The 23,259-nt window shown below is 44.6% G+C and overlaps 1 protein-coding gene across 1 annotated transcript in view; it reads right to left on the bottom strand.

Moving 5' to 3' along the window:
- Window positions 1-23,259, bottom strand: part of dlgap2a (discs, large (Drosophila) homolog-associated protein 2a) — a 186,811-nt gene that overhangs the window by 90,556 nt on the left and 72,996 nt on the right. Inside the window, exon 3 of the mRNA XM_030719179.1 lies at window positions 9,462-9,494. Within this exon, the coding sequence (XP_030575039.1) occupies window positions 9,462-9,494 (33 nt within the window). The remainder of the gene's footprint in view (window positions 1-9,461; window positions 9,495-23,259) is intronic.

Here is a 23,259-nt window from a genome sequence, read left to right as displayed (position 1 = left end):
GTACAGTATAGTATTTGGAGCACAGCCAGATCTGCTGGCAAAGGGTGGTAACGCTGCAGCCCATAATCTAAGCTGGGAGACACGGCTTGTCGAGCAGAAGGCCAAAGGTTTCTAAATGTGCCAAATGGAGCGCTGAAAAAGGAAATCCATGTGCAGTAACAACCTATTAAAACATTTTTATGTACCTCTGACACTGAACATGTATACAGCACATGCCTGTCTGAATAATTAGAATTTTCCCTCAAATGTTCAGTAAAACAAAAACAATGATACCGCTGCTCATGTGCAGATCTATTCAAGGAACTCGTGTCGAACACAAAAGCCACTCAGTGGTACATGTGCTGGAAGAAGCTCCACGAGGTACCCAGAAGCTCTACAGTGTTGGACCCATAGAGCAAACACAGCTGACGTACAGTTTGCAGGACCAAGAATCCTGCAGGCAAAGCATGCTGTGCTCCTATTGGCCATCTGCACACATAAATGCATAAAATAAAATAATCATACTGGAGAAAAAGACTTTTTGCAGTGTAACTAATAATTTAATAGCCTTTCTCTTTCCCAAAAATCTGCATTGGTAAAAAACATGGTCGAGCCTGTCTGAATGTGTGATGAACAAAAAGCTGTGGTAATGTTTGACTGCTGTGCCACAATCACTGCATAACCCACTGCTGTCTTCATGCACGTGCTCAGTGCAGGGCCTCCATACTCAAAGGTTTGTACACACTCAATGTGCACGAGCCATGTGCATAACAGGGCTGTAACACTAATAAAAGTTACAGATATGAATTCCCAACATGAAAACAAGACAATCAAAAGAAAACAGTTATTTTGACTGTGGTTAGCGCTGCTGTCTCACAGCTAGAAGGTCCTAGGTTCGATTCCACCTTGGCCCAGGCCTTTCCGTGTGGAGTTTGCATGTTCTCCCCATGCCTGCGTGGGTTTCCTCCCACAGTCCAAAGACATGCAGTTACTGGGGTTAGATTCATTGGTGACTCTAAATTGCCAACAGGTGTGAATCCCACAACCCTGAACAGGGTAAGCAGAAGAGAATGGATGGATGGTTGATACATCTGTTTAATATGAAATTAAGAATTTCTATGGATCATACTTGAAATTTGAAGTTAGTATGAAGGCTACCTGTCCTAAACTTGGAAGATTAATGTTATTTAGCTCAGCTAGATGACTTCCATCCAGTTAACGGCTCTTCTGTAGTTATCACAGAGTAATGCAGAGGTGGCTCAGACCACAGGACTGAGGATTGGCTGGGATTTATGCGAACAGCGTTGCACTGCTGACACTGTTGTCAGAACAGAAAATTGACATCCTCTGGAGAACATTACTAGTGAAGCTTAAATGCATTCATTTGGTGTTTTCAATTTTGTGCACATAGGTCTTTAATAGTCTAATTTTAGATAAGGTGAAAAGGAAAAAGTCCAGGTGCAGAAAGTGCATGACGATGGCTGTTGAGCCTCTCTCTTGTATAATGTGCAGCATCAGTACTCCCCTCACACCTAACAACAAGCTCCTTCTGTATTGGACACTGACCTTGGCCAGCGGTCTGGCACACTGCACATCCTATTCATCCAGCTAACATACAATGTAAATGGTTTCCTCAAAATTAAATTCAATACAGGACAGAATCTGTGGGCACAGAGGGAGTATGCATTAGAGCATAATAATATTACTGATAACTTCACCATGTGGCTGGCTGTCCTCAGGAAATGTCTGGAGGCTCACGCTTAAAGCTGTACCACACAAAATGACTTAAGAAAGCCCTTTGTAGCACTGGTAAAATGCAGCTTGTTGTTATAAATATCAAATAAGACTGGAGAGCCTGATAATGCTTATTGCACTGAGCAACATGCAGGAAAACCGGCTGCCTGGAATGAATAATGAAAGTGACCAGAACCTGTGATGTCACAGTCTCAGTTTGCAAATTTCCTGGCTCCATTTTTTTTACATTTATAAATAAATATAATGTTCATAATGGTTTCTTGAGGCAACGGTGAGATACAAGGTCCTGTGTTTTAATGCTCGCCATTTGCCCAATAACCTCCTCATTAGAATTTCTAGTCTGTAAAACAATCAAGAACATAATGAAAGAAACAATTAGGCTTCACATCAAACACACATAAAGAAAATAGCAGTATATAGATGAGGATGCAGCCCAGGCTCCTTCTGTTTTTCATCTCTTTCTCTAACAGATGCACAGCTTCCCCTTCACCTCCCCCTGCCCTCCTTCTGTCTCAACCATTTTCTTTCATTCTCTCCCTCACTGTGAAGTTCAGGGTCTCTGTGAAGGTCCGGTTAATGATGAAATGCTCCCTTTCACATTTGCTGTCACTGAGTAAACTGTCATGCATCTCCAATGCATCAGCTGAAGGACGGGGCTCTAATTTGGACTTAAAAACAGCTGTGTCCCCACACTCAAAATTACACTATATATTAGACCTTGGTTAGACTTATTTGAATTGTCATTAACACCACTGTGTGCTCTCTGGCTAAGCTCCTCTTTTCATTTGTGCATTTTCAAGTTGAGTCAAAGTGAGCCTGGTGACTTGGGCTTTTCAATAATACTTAGGTTATCTAAGAAAGTGTCCTCCTACCCTTACTCTATGTGATTCAGACCTCTGATTTTTCCATATGCAGCAAGAAGAGTTTGCAGACACAGCTGAGTAAATGTCCTCTCATGTTTTCTCTGTGCTGCACCGCTGAGCTTCCTCGTTTGGGTCCCTTTTTCTATCCACTGCTTGGAGCCACGTCTTTGCAAATGTATCTGATTTTCCCAACAACCCAAGAAAAAACTATAATTGGTGCATCTTTTTTTTTTGCATTGAAGGTTTTTCTGTATGTTCACTGAGCAGCTGAGTTTGTTCTCATGCCTGATTTGTACAGTATTACTTTGTATAAATCACACAGTGAAAAGCTGAACAATAAAGAAACTTAAATTAGGCTGTTACTTAAAACTGCAGGACAAAAACTGACAACCAGCCAAAGAAGTATATATTTCCGACTATGCAACCTTTTAAGAATGAGTCCAGTAATTTTTTATGTGCTGGTGTGTGCTGCGTGGGGTACATATTTATGAGATAAGAAGTTAAGGGTTCCAGCGGGATCTGTAGCCCCTGGCTCAGCATTCAGCACAAACACAAGGGGACAAGATGTGCAAATGTGCATGTTTGCACTTCAATCTCTCTGCTTTCTGCCCCTCTCACAGGATTATCACCTGCAGGCAGCGAAGCCTTGCTTGGCCTTGTAAATGCATTAAATTCTTCTCTGACAATTCTCAGAGCAAACACACAAACACAGACAGAAGAGCCGCGTATCTGAAGCAGGTTTAGAGTCTGGTGACCAATATGAAATCAGATGAGTGCAGCAGGTAACAAACAACAAAATGGGACATTAGTGTGCATTAAAGAATTTAAAGCAGCATTGTTTTAATGCCAACAAGGGAACTGTTTACCCTGTCTGGGATAGGGATACCGGGGCCCCACCCTGGAGCCAGGCCTGGGCAAGGAGCTCGAGGGAGAGCGTCTGGCAGCTGGGCATTAGCCCCTGGTGCCCAGCTGGGCGCAGCCTAAGGAGGTGACATTGGGCCCGCCCTCCTGTAGGCCCACCACCTGCAGGAGGTGTCGTACGGGTTGGGTGCAGTGTGTGTCAGACAGTGGCCAAGGGCGGAGGCCCTGGCGGACCGATCCCCGGCTATTGAGATTGGCTACTGGGACAGGGAATGTCACTTCTCTGGTGAGGAAGGAGCCTGAGTTAGTGCATGAGGTTGAGAGATACCAGCTAGATATAGTCGGGCTCACCCCAACGCATGGCCTGGGCTCTGGAACCAGTCTCCTGGAGAGGGGCTGGACCCTCAGTGAGAGGCTGTGGCGGGTATTCTTGTATCCCCCCGGCTTGCTGCCTGCACGTCGGAGTTTTCACCGGTAGACGAGAGGGTAGTTTCCCTGCGCCTTCGGGCCGGGGAACTGGTCCTGACTGCTGTTTGCGCTTATGCACCAAATGACAGTTCAGAGTACCCACCCTTTTTGGAGTCGCTGGGCGGGGTGCTCGAGGGTGCTCCATCCGGTGACTCCATAGTCCTGCTGGGGGACTTCAAAGCTCACGTGAGCAATGACAGTGAGACCTGGAGGGGCATGACTGGGAGGAACGGCCAGCCCGATCTGAACCCAAATGGTGTTTTGTTATTGGACTTCTGTGCAAACCACAGTTTGTTCATAATGAACACCATGTTCAAACATAAATATGTCCATAAGTGCACGTGGCACCAGGACACCCTAGGTCACAGGTCGATGATCAATTTTGTAATCGTATCACCAGATCTGCGGCCGTATGTTCTGGACATTCGGGTGAAGAGAGGAGCTGAGCTGTCAACTGATCACCACCTGGTGGTGAGTTGGATCAATTCAATTCAATTTTATTTATATAGCGCCAAATCACAACAAACTGTTGCCTCAAGGAGCTTTGTATTGTGGGTAAAGACCCTACAATAATACAGAGAAAACCCAACAGTCAAAACGACCCCCTATGAGCAGCACTTGGTGACAGTGGGAAGGAAAAACTCCCTTTAACAGGAAGAAACCTCCATCAGAACCAGGCTCAGGGAGGGGGGGGTCATCTGCCGCGACCGGTTGGGCTGAGGGGAGAGAAAGACATGCTGTGGAAGAGAGCCAGAGATTAATATCAATTAATGATTAAATGCAGAGTGGAGTATAAACAAAGTAAATAAGGTGAATGAGAAACAGTGCATTATGTGAACCCCCCAGCAGACTAGGCCTATAGCAGCATAACTAAGGGATGGTTCAGGGTCACCTGATCCAGCCCTAACTATAAGCTTTATCATAAAGGAAAGTTTTAAGCCTAATCTTAAAAATAGAGAGGGTGTCTGTCTCCCGAATCCAAGCTGGGAGCTGGTTCCACAGAAGAGGCGCCTGAAAGCTGAAGGCTCTGCCTCCCATTCTACTCTTAAGTATCCTAGGAACCACAAGTAAGCCAGCAGTCTGAGAGAGAAGTGCTCTATTGGGGTGAGGTGGAGGGGGAAGATGCTGGACAGACCCGGTGCACCTAAACGTGTTGTGACGGTAATTCCTGGCAGAAGCCTCAGTCTGCGAGATCTTCAACTCCCACTTCCCACTGCCAGAACTTTGACAGCATTCTGAGGACACTGAGTCCGAATGGACCATGTTCCGCACCTCCATTGTTGAGGCTGCTGCTCAGAGCTGTGGCTGCAAGGTGGTTGGTGCATGACATGGTGGTAACCCCTGAACCAGATGGTGGTCACCGGAGGTGAAGGGAGCCATCAAGCTGAAGAAGGAGTCCTATCGGGCTTGGTTGGCCTGTGGGACTCCAGAGGCAGCTGACAGGTATCGGCAGGCCAAGGGGAACGTGGCTCAGCTGGTGGCTGAAGCAAAAACTTGGGTGTGGGAGGAGTTCGGTGAGGCATCAAAGCGATTCTGACAAACCATCAGGTGACTCAGGAGGGGAAAGCAGTGCTCTACTCACACAGTTTAAAGTGCGGGTGGGGTGCTGCTGACTTCAACTGAGGCTATAGTTGGACGGTGGAAGGAATACTTCAAGGACCTCCTGAATCTCACTGACACGCCTTCTGTAGTGGAAGCAGAGCCTGGGGATGAGGGGATGACTCGACCATTACTGTCGGTGATGTCACTGAGGCAGTTATACAACTCCTTGGTGGCAGGGCCCCTAGGGTGGACGAGATTCACCCTGAGTTTCTGAAGGTTCTGGATGTTGTAGGGCTGTCTTGTTGACATGCCTCTGCAACATCGTGTGGAAATCAGCTGTGGTGCCATTGGATTGGCAGACAGGGGTGGTGGTCCCCAACTTTAAGAAGGGAGACCAGAGGGTGTGCTCCAACTTCTGGGGGATCACACTCCTCAGCCTCCCTGGTAAAGTCTATGTCAGGGTGCTGGAAAGGAGGGTCCGTCTGTCAGTCAAACCTCGGCTCCAAGAAGAAAAATGTAGTTTTCGTCCTGGTTGTGGAACGCTGGACCAGCTCTTTATCCTCTCGAGGACGTTCGAGTGTGCGTGGGAGTTTGGCCATCCAGTCTATATGTGCTTTGTGGACTTGGAGAAGGCATTCGACCGCATCCCTCGGAGTATCCTGTGGGGGGTCCTGGGGAAGTATGGGGTGTCTGGCCCATTGTTGCAGGCCATTCAGTCCCTGTACAACCACAGCGAGAGCTTGGTCCGTATAGCCGGCAATAAGTCTGTCTCATTTCCTGTGGGTGTTGGACTTCACCAGGGCTGCCCTTTGTCACCGATTCTGTTCATAATTTTTATGGACAGAACTTCTAGGCATATCCAGGTGGCGGAAGGCTTCCTCCTTGGTGGCCTCAGAATCTTGTCTCTGCTCTTTGGGGATGATGCGGTCCTGTCGGCTTCATCAGGCGGTGGCCTCCAGCTCACAGTGGAACGGTTCGCAGCCAAGCATGAAGCAGCTGGCATGAGAATCAGCACCTCTAAGGGCTCTTATTTCTCCTCCTTAGAATGACCCCTCAGTCTATTTCTCCTGCTCTGCTGTTTTTGACAGTTTTAAGCCTGTAACATTGGAATTTCTACGGGAGATTGTTGATCACATGAAGCCTTCAGGTTCTCCAAATGACGTTCTCCCTCCCTGTCTTTTAAAAGAAATTTTTCCCACTGTTGGGCCAGCTGTGCTCAATATTGTAAGCAGCAGTCTGTGCTCAGGTGTAGTCCCTGTAAATTTTAAACATGCTGTTGTGCAGCCTCTGATTAAAAAAAGCCTGGTCTGGATCCCACAGTTTTGGCTAACTTTAGACCTATTTCTAGTCTGCCTTTTCTTTTTTTTTTTTATCAAAAATCCTCGAGAAGGTAGTTTACAGTCAGCTAATGACCGTTATAACGAGCAAAATATTTTTGAAGTTTTTCAATCTGGTTTTAAACCCCTGCGCAGCACTGAATCAGCACTTTTAAGAGTTTTATTGACATCTTTTTAGCTTCTGACTCAGGTGATTGTGTTGTTCTTGTTCTTTTAGATTTAACTGCTGCCTTTGATACAGTGGACCATAAAATTTTAATCTCTCATCTGGAGCAGTGGGCGGGAATCAGGGGCACGGCACTGAGTTGGTTTCAGTCGTAAATGACAAGTGTCTGTGTTGGTCTTGGTGAGTTTGTGTCCTCCACTGCTCCACTTGTGTGTGGGGTACCACAGGGCTCGGTCTAGGCCCGCTCCTTTTCTCTCTTTATCTGTTACCGCTGGGCCAAATACTTAGAAATCACAAACTTAGGAGTCAAAATAGGTCCTGACATGAAGCTTGACAGCCACATTAAGGCCACTCGGCTGGATTACTGTAATGCACTTTATATGGGGCTTAGCGGGTCCGCTATTGCTTGCCTTCAACTGGTTCAGAATGCTGCTGGGCAGCTTTTAACTGGTGCCTGCGAACATGAGCACATTTCACCTGTTTTAGCTTCACTTCACTGGCTGCCCATTTGTTTTAGGCTCCATTTAAAAATTCTTTTATTTGCTTTTAAATCTCTAAATGGCCTTGCCCCACCTTATCTCTCTAAGCTGCTACACTCTTATACTCCCACCCAGTCACTCAGATTGCCAGACCAGCTGCTTCTGATGGTGCCTAAAACCAGGTTTAAGCTCAGAGGGGACCGGGCTTTTGCTGTGGCAGCACCAAATCTCTGGAACGATCTGCCGCTGCATATTAGACAGACGTCATCACTCGCGCACTTTAAATCACTTTTAAAAATGCACCTTTTTTCTTTGGCTTTTAACACTAAGTAAATGCTGAGTCTGTGAGCTGTGTTTTTTAAATATTTTGTGTTCCTTGCATATATTAAGTATTTCTTAGGTATTTTAATGCATTTTATTGAGTTGCTTTATGTATTTTATTGTACAGCACTTTGGTCCCTGTGGGTGATTTTAAAGCACTTTATAAATAAAGCTGGATTGGATTGGATAATGTGAATAGACAGGCTTTCTGACAGTATCAGATTTATTGCCAAGCAGCATCATTACAGCAAAGAAATAATCCACCAAACACACACTTCCTTACTTCTTGTGCTAAGTTTACATATTAAAGAACTTCACCTTAATAAAATACAGCCTAAAACTGGAAAAGTTGTGATCATGGTGTCAGTACTCAAAGCATAAGACCAGGAATCTAACCAGCCATTAAATGCCATTTCTAGCCCAACCACACAAATAATCTCCAGGGCTGATTTCTCTTTGGAGGGCCAAGAGACATCATGCTGATGCCCCATGCAACATGAAGCAACAGCACAGAGGCGCCTCTGGAGCCCTTCTGCACAGATCCACACACAATTGCCCTCATAAAATATTGTACACACACACACACACACACACACACACACACACACACACACACACACACACTGTCCTTCCCTCAGGCCCCCCCTCCTGTCTTTGCTTGTCTCAGTGGGAAGGTCAGAAGAACACAGTTATCATGCTCGATTTGATTACGTCTTAATCCAATCAAGCAAAGCAGAGAGAGCAGCATTGATTTTTGAGACACAGAATAATGCTTATTGGGCTTAGAGGCACATGGCTGATTCCTGGACAAGGTTAAGTCCAGAGGGAAATATTATATCTGTCACTGAGCCCATCAGTAAGCATGCTCATTTTGAGATTTATCCCTCTCGCTGCAAGATGCAAAACACTGTGAGCTCTTCCTATTCCCAAATAGTTTCTACTCTAGTTTTAGTTTAGCAGAATGCTGGTTACAGCAAGCAATCAGATAAAACATCAGAACACAAAACACATGGAGCAGAGCTGCGCGCAGGGACCAGAGACAGAGGGCCACCTCTCAAAATGTGATCCATGCAAGGACAAGGCGATGGTTTTGGAAAGAAGGAGACATATGGGAATAATATGCACATGGAGATGTAGCATGAGGAAGTTTGAAAAGAGTTCTTAATCTAGTGGCAGGCTCGTGAACTAAGCCGATTTCAGGAATTCAAATACACCACGAGCATGCTGCGCACACACAAGCTCACACATATATATGTGCTTGACTATGTGTGCAGCATTAAATGAGATGTGAAGCAGAAGCACTTGTAGTTAGTCAGCATTCTGAACATGCGCCCTTCAGCCTTCATGCTGTCAGTTAGGGTATGTGCAAAAACATGGCTGCCTCTGGAGTTACATTGCGTCTACACACTCCAGCTTACACATCTGATAGTTTGAAATTTGCAGGGCTGCTGTCTAAATGCTGCACAATAAATACAACAAAGCCAGGGCAACACAATCTGAAAGGCTCTGTGCAGACATGGAACCTAAAAACCTGCAGCACACCATTGCTTTGCTGAGATGAAGACTGAAGAACAGGGTGTCTGCAGCAAAGCGTCGCCCCCGCTCCACTTCCCACCCTCCCTAACAGCAAACAAAAAGTTGGGAGATGATGATGACGAGAGCATTTCGGGGAATGGCGAAGCCCACTCACCTTCTGGTTCACCACACAGTGTGCACTGTGATTCTAAACAAGGACCAAAGAGAGATAACAGGAGATTATTAACACAGGCAACACATATGCGAGCGTATATGCTTGAGCATGTGTGTGTGGGGACAAACATCAGCGTCACCGAGCATTATGTAAAAATGCTGGAGATTTAGCATCTCGTTCCTCTCTGTCAACAACAAATAAAACAGTAAAACTGAGCAAACATTTGTGAGCTCCTGATGTCCTTGCAGTGCGGTACCCATGTGCACCATAATAGAAACCCAGCCACCATGCATAATATGACCGTCAGCCACATGTGGCTGCATAAAAACAAAAATGATGCAGAGATGGGCGTCAAAGGGGAGAAGAAAGAATGAGAATCACATTGGCTCAATTCATCACTGTCATGTGCCAAAACTCTCTTAGCATGCACCATGCATTTAATACATTTCTATTTGCTTTATCAGCCTTATAAGTCCCATGCAGTCACCCACACAGTAAGTACTGCAAGCTGTGAATCTCAGAAATCAGTTTATTGGTATTAATGTTAATGATCAATCTTTCCTGTGAGCCAAGAAAGTGTAGGCAGCTCGCAGAACTGCAGCCAGATTATTTTAAACAACCAAGATTACTAAAGAGGTTGTTTTGCAGAGACAGACAGTGGGCATAATAAGCAGAATGATGATGAAAATGAATGTTATGTCCTCAGGCTCTGCGCTCCACAGATGGCCCCAAAACAGCTGTGGTGTGTCAGTGTGTGTCTCTCCTTCCTGATGTAGAAGTGGCCAAAAGAGGCCATGTGTGTTTTTTTTTATTTTATTTTGCTGAGGCGCTTCTTCATCTAATCACCACTAATTAGGGGCTTAATTAGACCAGCAGCAAACTTGGATTCATGACTCGCCTTATTTTTGTACTAACAGGTGAGGCAGCAATTCTGATGGTTCAAATCTATCTACAGACACACACACACACACACACACACACACACACACACACACACACACACACACACACACACACACACACACACACACACACACACACACACACACACACACACACACACATAAATGTCCACAAATGCACAAAGCACTAAAGCGCTACAATTTGTGCCTCCTTCTCCCACATCAGCCGTCTCACAGGTGAAGAAGGCAGACACAGGCGGGCGGATGGATGAAAGTGCTCTCTTTAAAGGTTTGTTGCTGCTGTCAGTCTGCTTGTAACAGAGTCACAAAACTGCTCATTGCTTCTCGTGTCCTAACTGGCCTCAAAGTCCCTGTGCTAAAATTTTATTTGCTCTTTCACAACACCTTCCCTATAAACCGAACACATCTCTTCGTTTATGCATAAGTGTAGATCAAAAAGCCAAGCCCTGCGATTCATTTTGCTATCAGCCTGATGACTGAAAGAAATCCAGCACAAGCCACCACATTGCCAAGTCCTTTTTAGGAAGGTAGCGTTTGGGGTCTGTGGGGTTCAACCAGTCACAATCAGTGCAGGGCAAACCAGCGAAGTGGTGGACAGCAGAAGCCCAGAGAGAATTTACTGGTTTAATTAGCCTTTTTTACTCCCCACTCCCTACAGTATAATTCCACAGAGTCAAAGCAATTGGCTCCATTAGTTTGTCCTGCCTGTTTAAATTTAAAATGCTCTCGAATTTCTCCGTGTGGAGCCCGTATTGATCAAGGTCAGGCAGTTTTTACAGCATGGGAACTGTTCTTGGGTAATTCTTATTTGCCTTCCAATTAGATGTGTAAAGTGGCTGCCAGTGTAGCATCAAGAACAAATATTATGGCTCTGCCTTTGTGGTAAAGGGAAAATAAATATTCAGTGCTATATTGGGTCAAACTGTGGATTGTGGCACTCAACTTACATCCTATGGGCCAAATGACACCCACCATAGGGCGCCAGCTGGCCTGCTGACCCTAATGTACTGAATACATTTGATGAACGAGTTTCCAGTTATGTTATCGCACAGCTGAACGCTCCAGACCAGCAAACGGCCAAAGGTTCAGCTTTTACAGAGGTGCTCACACTGATGATGATCAGAGAATCAGTGCATTTGATCAGCAGCAGCTGGCTGTGACTTACCCTCTAGGTTCCTATAGAAGCAGTAAGGGTGGACTTTCTGTTAATTAAGGTGTAATACGTTATGTGTTGTTGTTCAACTGAGGTTGTAGTTACCTAAGTTTAAGACCTGCTAATGGCCGGTTGAGAGTCTTTCAATTACATCAGCAAAGACACTGAAAAAAGGTTTCAGGGTCACTGCACACTCAAACATATGAGAGGAAATACAAGCAGGAACCTGCAGAGGATACATGATGACATAATTGCTGTTTTTTTTGGAGGCCATGATTCTTAACAGCCTTTATCACATTTCAAGAACGACAGCTGCAAACGCAGCTAAATAAGCATCCATGTATAATCATTTATGTCCAAAGACACGAGTTTATTTCAGTATGCTAATCTGGGTTTGCATGCAGTTTGAAGTGAAAGTGAACGCTGGCTTCTTGCTGGTGTGGAGTAAACGAACTCACTGCTATCCACAGGGGTGTAAGGTGTCCCGTGGTATCACCAATCTCCAAATACAACATCCACGAAGAGCAAATCCTTAGCCTTGATCTGATAATGTATTCATCCATAATTAAAGCCTTCATTTCCATATCAGCGCAGCTTGCTCACACCTTCCCCGGTGGCTGATCTCTCTTTTACCCTCACTTTTTCTCTCGCTCCCTGCCTTCTCTCCGTTCCTCCCAATCATATGATGTGTGAGAGATACAGGTGCTAATTAGCTAGTGCAAAGCCTGTTTGTGTTTTTTCTTTTTTAATAAGAATGCTGTGTCTCTGAGAAAACACTCAAGGTTATATAAAGCGAGGTGAGATGGGGCATGAAAATTGTGCAGCATGATACCACAGGTGTGAGGGTATAAAAAGCTCGCTGGAGTTGGTGTGTTTTATCAATGACTCGGGATTTACTGGAAGGAACAGCCTGAGAGCTCTGCTTGTTTGCTCTGAGTCAATAGGTTGTCAATAAAGTGAAGTACACAGAAATATAGAGATCATACAGATGAACCGACAGAACTGTGCATGGACAAGCACGACTGCACACATACAAAGATAAACTGACTCACAAATGTATGTCCCAAGAACATCACACTCCCACGCGTGCAGCTTCGACCCTATGTAGTTACAGTTTCAGTTTACTTTTCCCTTGAATGGCGCGATCCATCTTCAGCCTACATGCAGCCTCCCCCCGGAGCTGATCCAGCACTTCTCAGAGGAGACGCTGCACCGAGAGCAAGACTGGAGGCGAACTCAGTGGCCTCTCACTGAGCCCTGTCTGCATCTTCAGGGGTTAATTACACATGCAAATGATGCAATGTGGATGAAAAAAGTTAGAAATAGGATTGTACTCAACACTGATAATATTTTATAAGGTATTCTGGGAAAGTAAAGGTAAAATAAATTGGGTCCCATCACTCCCTAAACTCTCCTGTTAGTAATATTCACAAATCCTTTTACTTATGGACAGAGTCTGGGTTGCTTCCCTTGCTGAGCTAAAATAAGCTATCAGTCTTTTAATGTAACAATAATTCTAATAATAGCATTTGAATCAATAAGGATGAGTACAAGTTCTCGTTGTGTAGTAAAATTTGAACAAAATGTTCAGTGTCCCTTTGTCAGAGCAGACATGGAGTCAGAACCTTAAACATGCTGCAGTAACGAGGAGCTCATTGTCACAAACACTCTTAATTTTGCCTCCTTAGAAGAGACACAGCAGGTGTCTGACATCAAACAGCATTTGTGTGAAATCAGGCCAGCCATCAGTGTTTGTGCTGTCAGAACCCTGCAAACGGCTCTGCCGGTGCACCACTTCCAAAACGAGATGCATCAGAACAAATGGTTAAAAATGAAGCAGCTTTTAGTCCTCCCCTTTGGCTGTGTGCAGGCCAATGTTTCAGTGTAACACAAGTGCAGGGATCTAAACATGACCTTCAGTTACAGACAAACACTGTAAAAAACTGTCACATGTCAAGCTGCATCCCTTGTCTATTTGGGAGATCTCTGTGTGGGTGCATGTGAGGCTGTGAGGCCACTGATCCTTGAGGCAAGCACATCTTCCTGCAATGGGGAGTCCAAACCACTGCTCTTCATTACGGTTTATCTCTATACAGTGAATACAAGCCTAACATCTACGGTTATCATACTGAGAGTTATTTCTGCGTGTATATGTTTAGGAGTCACAATCACTTCCTCTTGTGTTAGTCTTCACTGCTGCAGGGGTCTCTGGATCATTAGGTAACACTGACTGGGGACCAGTGGAGTAGAGTAGACCTATACTGGGACAAAGAAACAATTCCCATTCTCTGTCACACTCATGAGTGCTTTCATCATGTCATCATGGAACAGGCCACACAACAATGGGTGGATTAGTGACAGTGACATCATTTAAAATGCTCACCGACGGTCAGTGATTTGCAGCTTCATACAGCTGTGTATTCAGTAAGAATGGCATTTACAAATCTGGATGCATCTGCAGAGATGTGGGAAAGAGGAGGGTAATGACATGCAGCTAAGGTCTGACTGGATCACTATTAAAGTGGAGACTCCTTCTGCCCCTGTGGCTCACTCACATTAGAGGAAACAGGAGGCCTGTTGGCCTGCAGAGCTCAAATGTTTTACTTCTACAATATGTGTGGAACGGAAACTAATATGGCTGCAGGTCAACCATCTTTGAACTGATACTTACTTTTTTATTGGTTACAAATTTAGAAAATTTGTAAAAAAAAAAAAAAAGTTTTTTAAAAACAATCAAAAATACTTTCAAGCTTCACAAGATTCAGCCAATAAAAAAGGGAGAGCATGAATGTACTGTTTAACTTCAAAATATCAAAAAATTCATAAAAAAATGTGTCTAAATTATTTTGTAGAGCTTTGCATGTTTAACACTCTCAAATGAGTCGGCCCAGCTATAAAAGTGGAGCAGGGATTAAAGGCAAACATCAATGTGAGTGTTTCTGGAAATTTTTTAAAATTCATAAAGAAAAACTCAAAAAAGTCCAAATTTGAAAATTTTGTAGAGCTGTACCCAACGAGTCTTTGTGCCAAGTTTCAGAAGATTTCAAATATAAATGAACAAGAAGCAGCGAATTTAGCAAAAAGTTGATGGCGGATGGCTCGGTATCAGCTACGTTTCACTGACTCTCATCTGTCATCAACAGCAGAGCTAAAAACGATCTGCAACCTCCAAGAAACATGGAAAAACTGGTTGTTACCTCATGGTTACCTGGTGGTTACCTGGTAACTGCATTACATTTTTTTCACCTTTGGTGAACGATTGATTGCTGCTCATCCAAAGGTTGAATGTGCAGCAACCTTTAACCTTTGAGTGACCGCTTTCGCTCACATGGCAATCACACAGATCGCCCGGTGGGAGGCAACCTGTCTCCAAACAACTGTGATCAGCTCTCACCCACTCTCAGACTGACAGGCTGAAAGTTGCAAATGATTGCAATCTAATTTGAAACATCTCTTTGCAACAGGGTACTCGACTCCGCTGGTTTCCAGCTGGCTGTATTCTGGTTATATCCACTGTGCAGTTAAATCACCATTCTGCAGCAATTACGTCACTATTTGTGGAGGAATTTTTATTTCAAATAATTGAAATTCTGGCTGGACTCTGAGTAGAAGGAAGGATGTACTGTATGTAGCTTTTGCCATTTTATCAGTTAATCACTGTATTATCACAGATTGCATGTAATTGCAAACTTGACTCCCACTAAATTTACTTCCTAAATTATGGCCCTATTTAAAGTAAAACAGCCAATAAAGCAGGATATGCATTAGGGCGTGGACAACCTGTGACTGATAAGTAGTGTCCTTACCATGTTTGTCAGTCAGTTTCTAGTTTAAGAAACACTGAAAAATACTCAAACAGGACTGACCCATAGGGGGCTGCTAAGGTTTAAAGTTTGCTTTCATTTGTGAGTGCATAACCTGAAGTTCAGCTTTCGTGTGAATGAATGTGTCATCATTAAAAACAGTCTGCAGAGAGTTAAATCATCATATGCATGTGCTGTAAGTGTGTTCTTTCTAGTATATGGATGTGTGTCAGTGCCTGCTCATGTTTGCAGGTATGTGCATGTGCAAGCATGCACGCTGCACGGGTGGGTGGACACACTGTGTTCTCACAGTTGGACATGAGAAGCAACATTTCGTTTTGCAGTTTGTCTCCCATGTTAGTCCCTGAGCCTCACACATAACAGCCTGACTGTGCCGATAAGAGGCAGAAACCAGACACATGGAGGTGGGGGGTAGCAGGGATGGATTTGGTGGATGTAGGGAAGAGCAGGTTAGTTTAAAAAAAAAAAAAGGCAGAAGGTATAACATCCCATCGTTTTTCTATCAACCCCCAAGGGTCCTGGGTCAGATTTATAGGTGGTTTCTCTCAGCTCCCACGAGCCGAAGGGAGACGAAAGGAAGAGGGAGATAAATATTTTAGGGAGAGATTGAAGTATAAGGGTGAGACTTTATTTGAGCGATTTACTGCCTCTAAACTGTGCTCCAGTGTGGATGATGGTAAGAGAAGAAGGAAGACGTGTGCAAAAGAGAAGGACAAGTGAGGTAGGAAAGACGGAAAATGATGGAAGGCCAAAGAGAAAGAGAGAGGTGTAGACAGATGTAGACAGCGAAAGTCATGCAGAGAGGATATTGATGGCCTCCTTCACACCCCAGCAGCCCTCTGTCTTACCGAAGCATCTATCAGGACGGCCAGGCCTCGTAGATGGCCATATTGACACCTGCTGTTGGAGGGGGGTGTAGCCATGAATGGCACATCGCTTACTTCTTTTTCCCTTTGTTTTGTCCTCTTCTCTCACTTCATCCTCCCCTCTCATTCATCATCATGTCCTTTTTGCTCTTCTTAAATTTAGTTTAGAACTGAACTGAAAACCTCTGTGTGCTCCTTATTGTGGAAAAAGACAACATGTTCAGCTTCAGTTGTTTTTCAGCTGATTAGAGGGTGATGGTGATCTGATGGGTCATATCACTGAATTATCTGCATCAGAGAATCAGCGAGTTCCTCAAAGTGTAAATCATACAAAACTGAGCATTATGACAGTTATGACCCAGGGGAATGAAAGACTGCAGTCAGTTAAATATGAACTTTACCCACAAAAACATCCATCAATTCAAAGTTCTGCAAAAATCTGCAGAAATTAAAAATAAATCTAACAAACACTGCTGGTAATCTGCAGCCATCTTTGACGGGGAAAACGCTAACACAAAGAAGAAGCAGCAGATAGAAATAAACTTTTGTGGATTTTACATTAGCAGGCAGAAGAAAGAGAAAAATAAAGAAATAAAGTTAGAATATACAACAGTCTACTGTTTCTAATTAATGCAGTAAATGACTAGATAACCCGTTAAATGTGATCAACCTATTATCACTTGTTAGAAGCCTATACACAAGTGTTAAAGTGGGCCAGAATGATCTGGAAAGGAGTTCCAGCACCTTCAGTTAATGAGCAATTAAATCAGATAGGCAGGTTAATGCATATTAGTGTGGGATGAGTTCATTTTCCATGTGCTGCAGCCTGGCATTACTTCCAGCTGACGGCATGGACACACTGGCTCAAAATTAAGAAAATGTTGACATCCTACTTACACCTTTAGCAATCCTTTAAAAAAAAAAAGCTCTCACCCCTGTGATGGATTCATGGTGCAAATGCAAATAAAGCTGCAGTTGTACTTCAGTAACTAGCTAGCACTACAGAAGAGGAGCAACAAATATCAGAAATTAATCAGTTATTATTCATCCCTGGCTTTCTTCCACAGTATGCCTTATGTCTGTGTCCCCTTACCCTCAACTGGCCACAGCAGATGACCCCCCCTCCCTGAGCCTGGCTCTGCTGGAGGTTTCTTCCTGTTAAAAGGGAGTTTTTCCTTCCCACTGTCACCAAGTGCTGCTCATAGGGGTCGTTTTTTTTTCTGGGTTTTTAACCTTACAAAATAAAGCTCCTTGAGGTGACGTTTGTTGTGATGTTAAAGGTTTCCCAATTAGGGTGGACAAGACTAAGAGTCAGGCTTTCAAAAGAATGAAAACTTTGTCTGGGTCTTTGATTAATTAATAAGCTGGAATTGAAGATTGCAGCTAATCCTCCTCCTCGACCTGTGCTTCGAGCATTCTGACAGTTACTGTGACTCGGGGGTGTTGATTCATTTAAACTAACATCTTCATCCTGCTGTAACCAGGTTTCTGTAAGGCAGAATAAATCAATACTTTGATCAATTATTAAATCATTTACTAATAGGGACTTGGAAGAGAGAGACCTAATGTTTAATAATCCACATTTAATTGTTTTATTCTTTGGTGCAGTTGATGAAGCTGTATTATTTATTGTTTTTGAATTTTTATGCTTAAATAGCTTTTTGCTGATTTTAGCTTTGGTTTTTGGTGGTCTGGGAGCAGGCACCGACTCTATGGGGATGGGGTTTTGGGGGGATGGCAGGAGGAGAGAAGCTGCAGAGAGGCGTGTAAGACTGCAACTCTGCTTCCTGGTCTCAACCCTGGGTAGTCAGTTTTTAGGAGGGTTAATACATTTGGCCAGATTTCTAGAAATGAGAGCTGCTCCATCCAAAGTGGGATGGATGCCGTCTCTCCTAACAAGACCAGGTTTTCCCCAGAAACTTTGCCAATTATCTATGAAGCCCACGTCATTTTTTGGACACCACTCAGACAGCCAGCGATTCAAGGAGAACATGCGGCTAAACATGTCGCTCCTGGTCTGATTGGGGAGGGGCCCAGAGAAAACTACAGAGTCCCACATCGTTTTTGCAAAGTTACACACCGAGTCAATATTAATTTTAGTGACCTCCGATTGGCGTAACCGGGTGTCATTACTGCCGACGTGAATAACGATCTTACCAAATCTACGATCAGCCTTAGCCAGCAGTTTCAAATTTCCATGAATGTCGCCTGCTCTGGCCCCTGGAAGACATTTGACTATGGTCGCCGGTGTCTCTAGCTTCACGTTTCTCCAAACAGAGTCGCCAATAACCAGAGTTTGTTCCTCGGCGGGTGTGTCGCCGAGTGGAGAAAAACGGTTAGAGACGTGAACAAGTGGGATGTATGGTAAGTGGAAAATCAGCAGTTGATGTCTTATGACTGTTATTGTTATAAATCAATAAATGTAATCACTGTCACGCTCTGCTGCAGCTCATTGCCCCAGCATGTGTGCAGCATTGTGTTCAGTATCAGTAGATGAAGAAGCAGAAAAGAGAGTCTGTCAAGCATGAAAGTAATCAGCAAGGTCAGTGATGGTGGTACTGGGGCTACTGTCTATTATTCTTATTCTTTTAGACATTTTTGTTTTGTAGATACAAAGCAAACAAGACACACAGAGAGGACGAAATGGGAGAAAGGGAAAAACAGAGACAGAGCCGGGGAACTACTGTGTGTGTGTCTGCATACAGGGTTATCTGCAGGCGTGTCTTTTTTGTCTCTCAAAACTACAGAAAAATATTGCTGTATTTGTTTCAGATGGAGTTTTCCTTGTTTCAATAATTTTCAATTAGGGAACAAGATGGAGCCAAGAAAATCACTCCATTTTCATCCTGAAAATGAGTCTTGATTGAAGTCAGTAATTTGGTTCGAATTGGAAACCCATCTCTCAGCACAGGCAGAATTTATCAGCTGTTTTAAAAAAATCAGACCCAACACTAGACAAAAGGAGCTCATTAAAATGCAAGCTTCTGCAGAACATATTCAGGCTGGGTAAACACATATCTCAAGGGATATTAGGGATGTACAGTATCTTGGCTGTGTGCCATTCATTTACTGACTAAAGTGTCTCCATTGAAGTTTGAATGTATGGTAGCTATGAGGCTTTTATTATGCACAGGAGAGCCAAGTATCAGTGTCATCACATTAACGTGTTCACAGTGACAATGAAAACACCCTGATATTTAGCAGATCAATATCTGCCATGTTCAGCGTCATAGTTTAGCATCACCACATCACAACAAGCACCGAACAGGACGCACAGCTAAGGTAGTTTAGCAGCTCGGTCCAAAGTATCGGGCAGAACATAATATTCATCATTTCATGATATTTCCTTCCAATATTTATTGGGACTTTCAAATGGTACCACATGTTAGGATACTGTCATCCTGTGAGACATGCTGCTAATGGTGCTCAACAATTTCAAGCGGATTATTTTTAATTATAAATTACCTATTTCAAACCAGCTTAAATCTTAACATATTTAAACACATATCACCATAAACATGTGCAGAAATATCAGCCAATGAAAGCAGGATTTGAAAAGAAGTGTAAAGAAAGTGAAGTGAGAGGAAAATCTGCAGCATAGGAACAACCGCAGACCGATCCAACAGTCCCTGTCTGCAGTTTCAAAACTAAGAAACATCATTATTCACTGAACAGATTCTCATGCAGAGTCTGCAAATAAACAGTTCATGTCATCCTCGTCGAGCAAACCTTTCAGAGATGGGGGGGGGACCCCGCTCAATGCAGCCCGACGCACCTGAGGGTGCGACCTGGCCAGTCAGCCAGCTAAATTTTCCCGCTCAGTGAGGCTTTCTCCTCTTTAGCCTGTGGCAGTGATGCTGTGCGGCTTGTGATCGATCGGCGGTTTCTTGTAAACCCAGTGGAGTTTCTATCAGAAGTTTAATCATTTCTGAACGTGCTACGAGTGCGTATTTATCTCTGTGCACCATCTCTGAACCACAATAATGCAGAGATCATCTTTAAATTCATTAAAAATAAACAGATCAATGAAATGTGGTTTTTGTGTGCTAATCTAGAAGTTTTTCATTTTTAGGGAACATAAAAAAATAAACATTTTGGACTTTAGCTGGAGTTTAAACTGCTACATTATGTAAAGGATGATCTGCAGAGTACGGTACCGCGGCTAAAGATGGCTGACATCCAGTTAGAGCCATAAGTATTTGGACACTGACAGAAGTTTTCTAGTCTGTACATCGCAACAATTAAGACATGAGTGAAGTGCATTATGTCAGCTTTAATTCAAAATTATGAAAATGACTTCAGTGTCCAAATAGTTATGGACCTAACTGTAAGTCACTGGTCACACAAAGCCAGGCTGGCTGCCAGTCATCTTAAGGTGTTTTATATTGTAAAGTAATATGGGCAGAATTAGAGTGAGGACCCCAGCAGTATGGTAATCATCAGGCCAGGTACAGGTGAGCGTAGTGAGGTGAACACGGCTGCATTAAGTTTGGATTTAATGTGAGTATGTTACAGATGATCCTGTCTGTAGACACCGGAGAAAGAAAGTCATTATAAAAGCTTAATTTGAATTATCTGCCACATGTATCATTACTATATAAACATGTTCCTCCACAGAGAAAACCAGACACACTTTCTCCTGTGCAACGCCTTAATAAAGAGGCTCAAGTGTGTGTGTGCATGTATGAATGCATGAACCAATGGCACAGTGTCACCACACTCATCAATCTACCCGCTCTCCCCAAGGATGATGTCACTCGTACCCAGCCTGGCTGGTGGCCCACTGGACTGAGGGGACCAACTCTCATTATCTCCAGTCCAGATTTATAAGACTGCTGTGCTCATATTTTACAGAGAGGGACACGGAGCGGGCAGAGGGAGGGAACGAGGGAGTGAAGAAAGGACGGAGAGATGGAGAGAGTGGGACTGACTGAGAGCATTTACTGATAAATCACCCGACTATTCACTATTTAAAGAAAACTCTTCTGGCAATCAGCAACATCAGCAGCATAACATATCAAAACCTGTGTGTGTGTGTGTGTGTGTGTGTGTGTGTGTGTGTCACTCTTCACATGCCATATGCTGTCACTGCAAACAGAGATTTCACTGTGTACAACTTGACAAAGTGGAGACATTCAAGATAAAGACAAGCTGTTCAATTTCTGTTTATTTCCCGCTCACACACGGAGATCACCACCTGTGCAGATGAGTTATGAGTCATGCTGTTTGGGAAACAAAAATACATATGTGCTGCTTATCATACGTTCAATTACAAGGCAGAAAAATACAAAAGAGAACTACAATCAATCAAAAGAAAGAGCCAAATTTTCTGTGTCTTGGAGGCAGACACGACCAATAACCTGGCATGGCTGGGAAACAGCGCTTCTTCTAAATCCCCCCCGTTTCTCTCTCTGTGTGTCACCATAATGTCACAACATTGTTTCATGTGATTGGGTGTCTGTGTAATGATGACAGATTGGCAGCCGGCATCTTCACAGAGCAGATTTGAGCAGCTACACACCTGCTGTCTTTGGCTCAGACCGCTCCGCCGGGGAATGCTCCCGTACAGATGTAGTAGTGCACGTGTACGTGTGTGTGTGCGTGTGTGTGTACTTTACGAGTGCTGCCTAGGGTATTGCATTATGCTCCATCTCCTGGAATGGACCTAATGGGCCATGAGGAGAAAGCAGACGAAGCAAGCCCAGAGGCAGCGTACAATGTGTCTAACACCTGGTCAGCCATGTCACTGGTGGCCATATTGGACTCGCTGCCCATCTTTCTGTGTCTTTGTTAACTAGTAACTGCATTTTGGGCAGCAGCCGGGGTAGCTTTGCTTACAGCTAATTATCCAAACCAATCACATGCAGACAAGCTAACATTTGGAAAACTGTCACTCTAATCCCGTGACAGGCTCTACTCATATGACAGAATTATGATGCATAGTTTAGCTATATTACCCATAATGCAACTCAGCTGCTGACAGTCCCCTCAGAGATTCTAGTGTCTTCCACCCGCTCCATATGAAAGACAGTGTGAACCTGCAGTTTGTGGGTGCATTTTGCAGTTCGAGCACTGAGAGCATCCTTATCTTGTTTTTTGGAGACAGAAGTGACCATAGGTGGATGAGAGGTTAAAGTGCCAAGTTATAAGCTATGGTATTAAGCTTGGTTAGCAAGCAGGATCCACAGATACCTGCTAATTAGTGCAACACAAAAAAATAGATTTCCTGCACCTCGGGTGGGAGTTGGGTGGTGCTTCGGGTGCCAGGCTGGCAGCATCGTGGGGTCACTGTTGGCCCGGGTGGGGTGTCTACTTGCCCTGGCCTCAGAGGGTGGATAGATGTGGATGAATGTGTATCTTTGTGCATTTGTCATAGTCCCCGTGGGTGTATTTGGGTGGGTGAATGCGTGTGGGTAGGGTTGTGTGTGTGTGTGTGTGTGTGTGTATGTGTGTGTGTGTGTGTGTGTGTGTGTGTGTGGGCATGAGCATATGTGGGTGGGTGTGTGTGCGCGCGTGAGCATATGTGGGTGAGTGTGTGTGCACATAAGCATATGTGGGTGGGTGTGTGTGCATACGTGTGTGCGTGGCTGGACCTGAATCTGGGCCTTCTTGTGCCTTGCCTCCCGGCTGCTTCTCGGTGGTCACTCCTGCGTCCCCCGCTTCCCCGGGGTGTGGGTGCCTTGGGGTTCCTGGGCCGGGCTGGATGTTCTGGCGTGGGTGTCGACCTGCTCTCCTGGGGGCTGTGGGCCGGGGCGGCTTGGGCTTCTCCAGCGTGGGGGGGGGCTCTGTGGTATGTCGGGTGGTTCTTGGGCGCCTGGGCCCTGGGGCCCTGCCGCCGGCCTGCACGGGGGGCTGGCCTCTGGGGGGGCCGGTTTCCTGATGCCTTGAATTCCCTGGGGCCCTTGCTCCTCAACTGGGGGGGCGCCATCTGGGACCTCCCTCTCCCCTCTGCTGGGGTGGGTATGCGGTTGTCGCTGGAATGTGCGGCTGCAGGTTTTCGTGGCTCTTGATGGGCTGCGGATGGCTCAGATT

This window comes from Archocentrus centrarchus, chromosome 22 (genome assembly GCF_007364275.1).
Source record: "Archocentrus centrarchus isolate MPI-CPG fArcCen1 chromosome 22, fArcCen1, whole genome shotgun sequence".
NCBI lineage: Eukaryota > Metazoa > Chordata > Actinopteri > Cichliformes > Cichlidae > Archocentrus > Archocentrus centrarchus.
The sequence above is the reverse complement of the archived record's forward strand: the minus strand, read 5'-3'. Positions and strand labels throughout refer to the sequence as shown.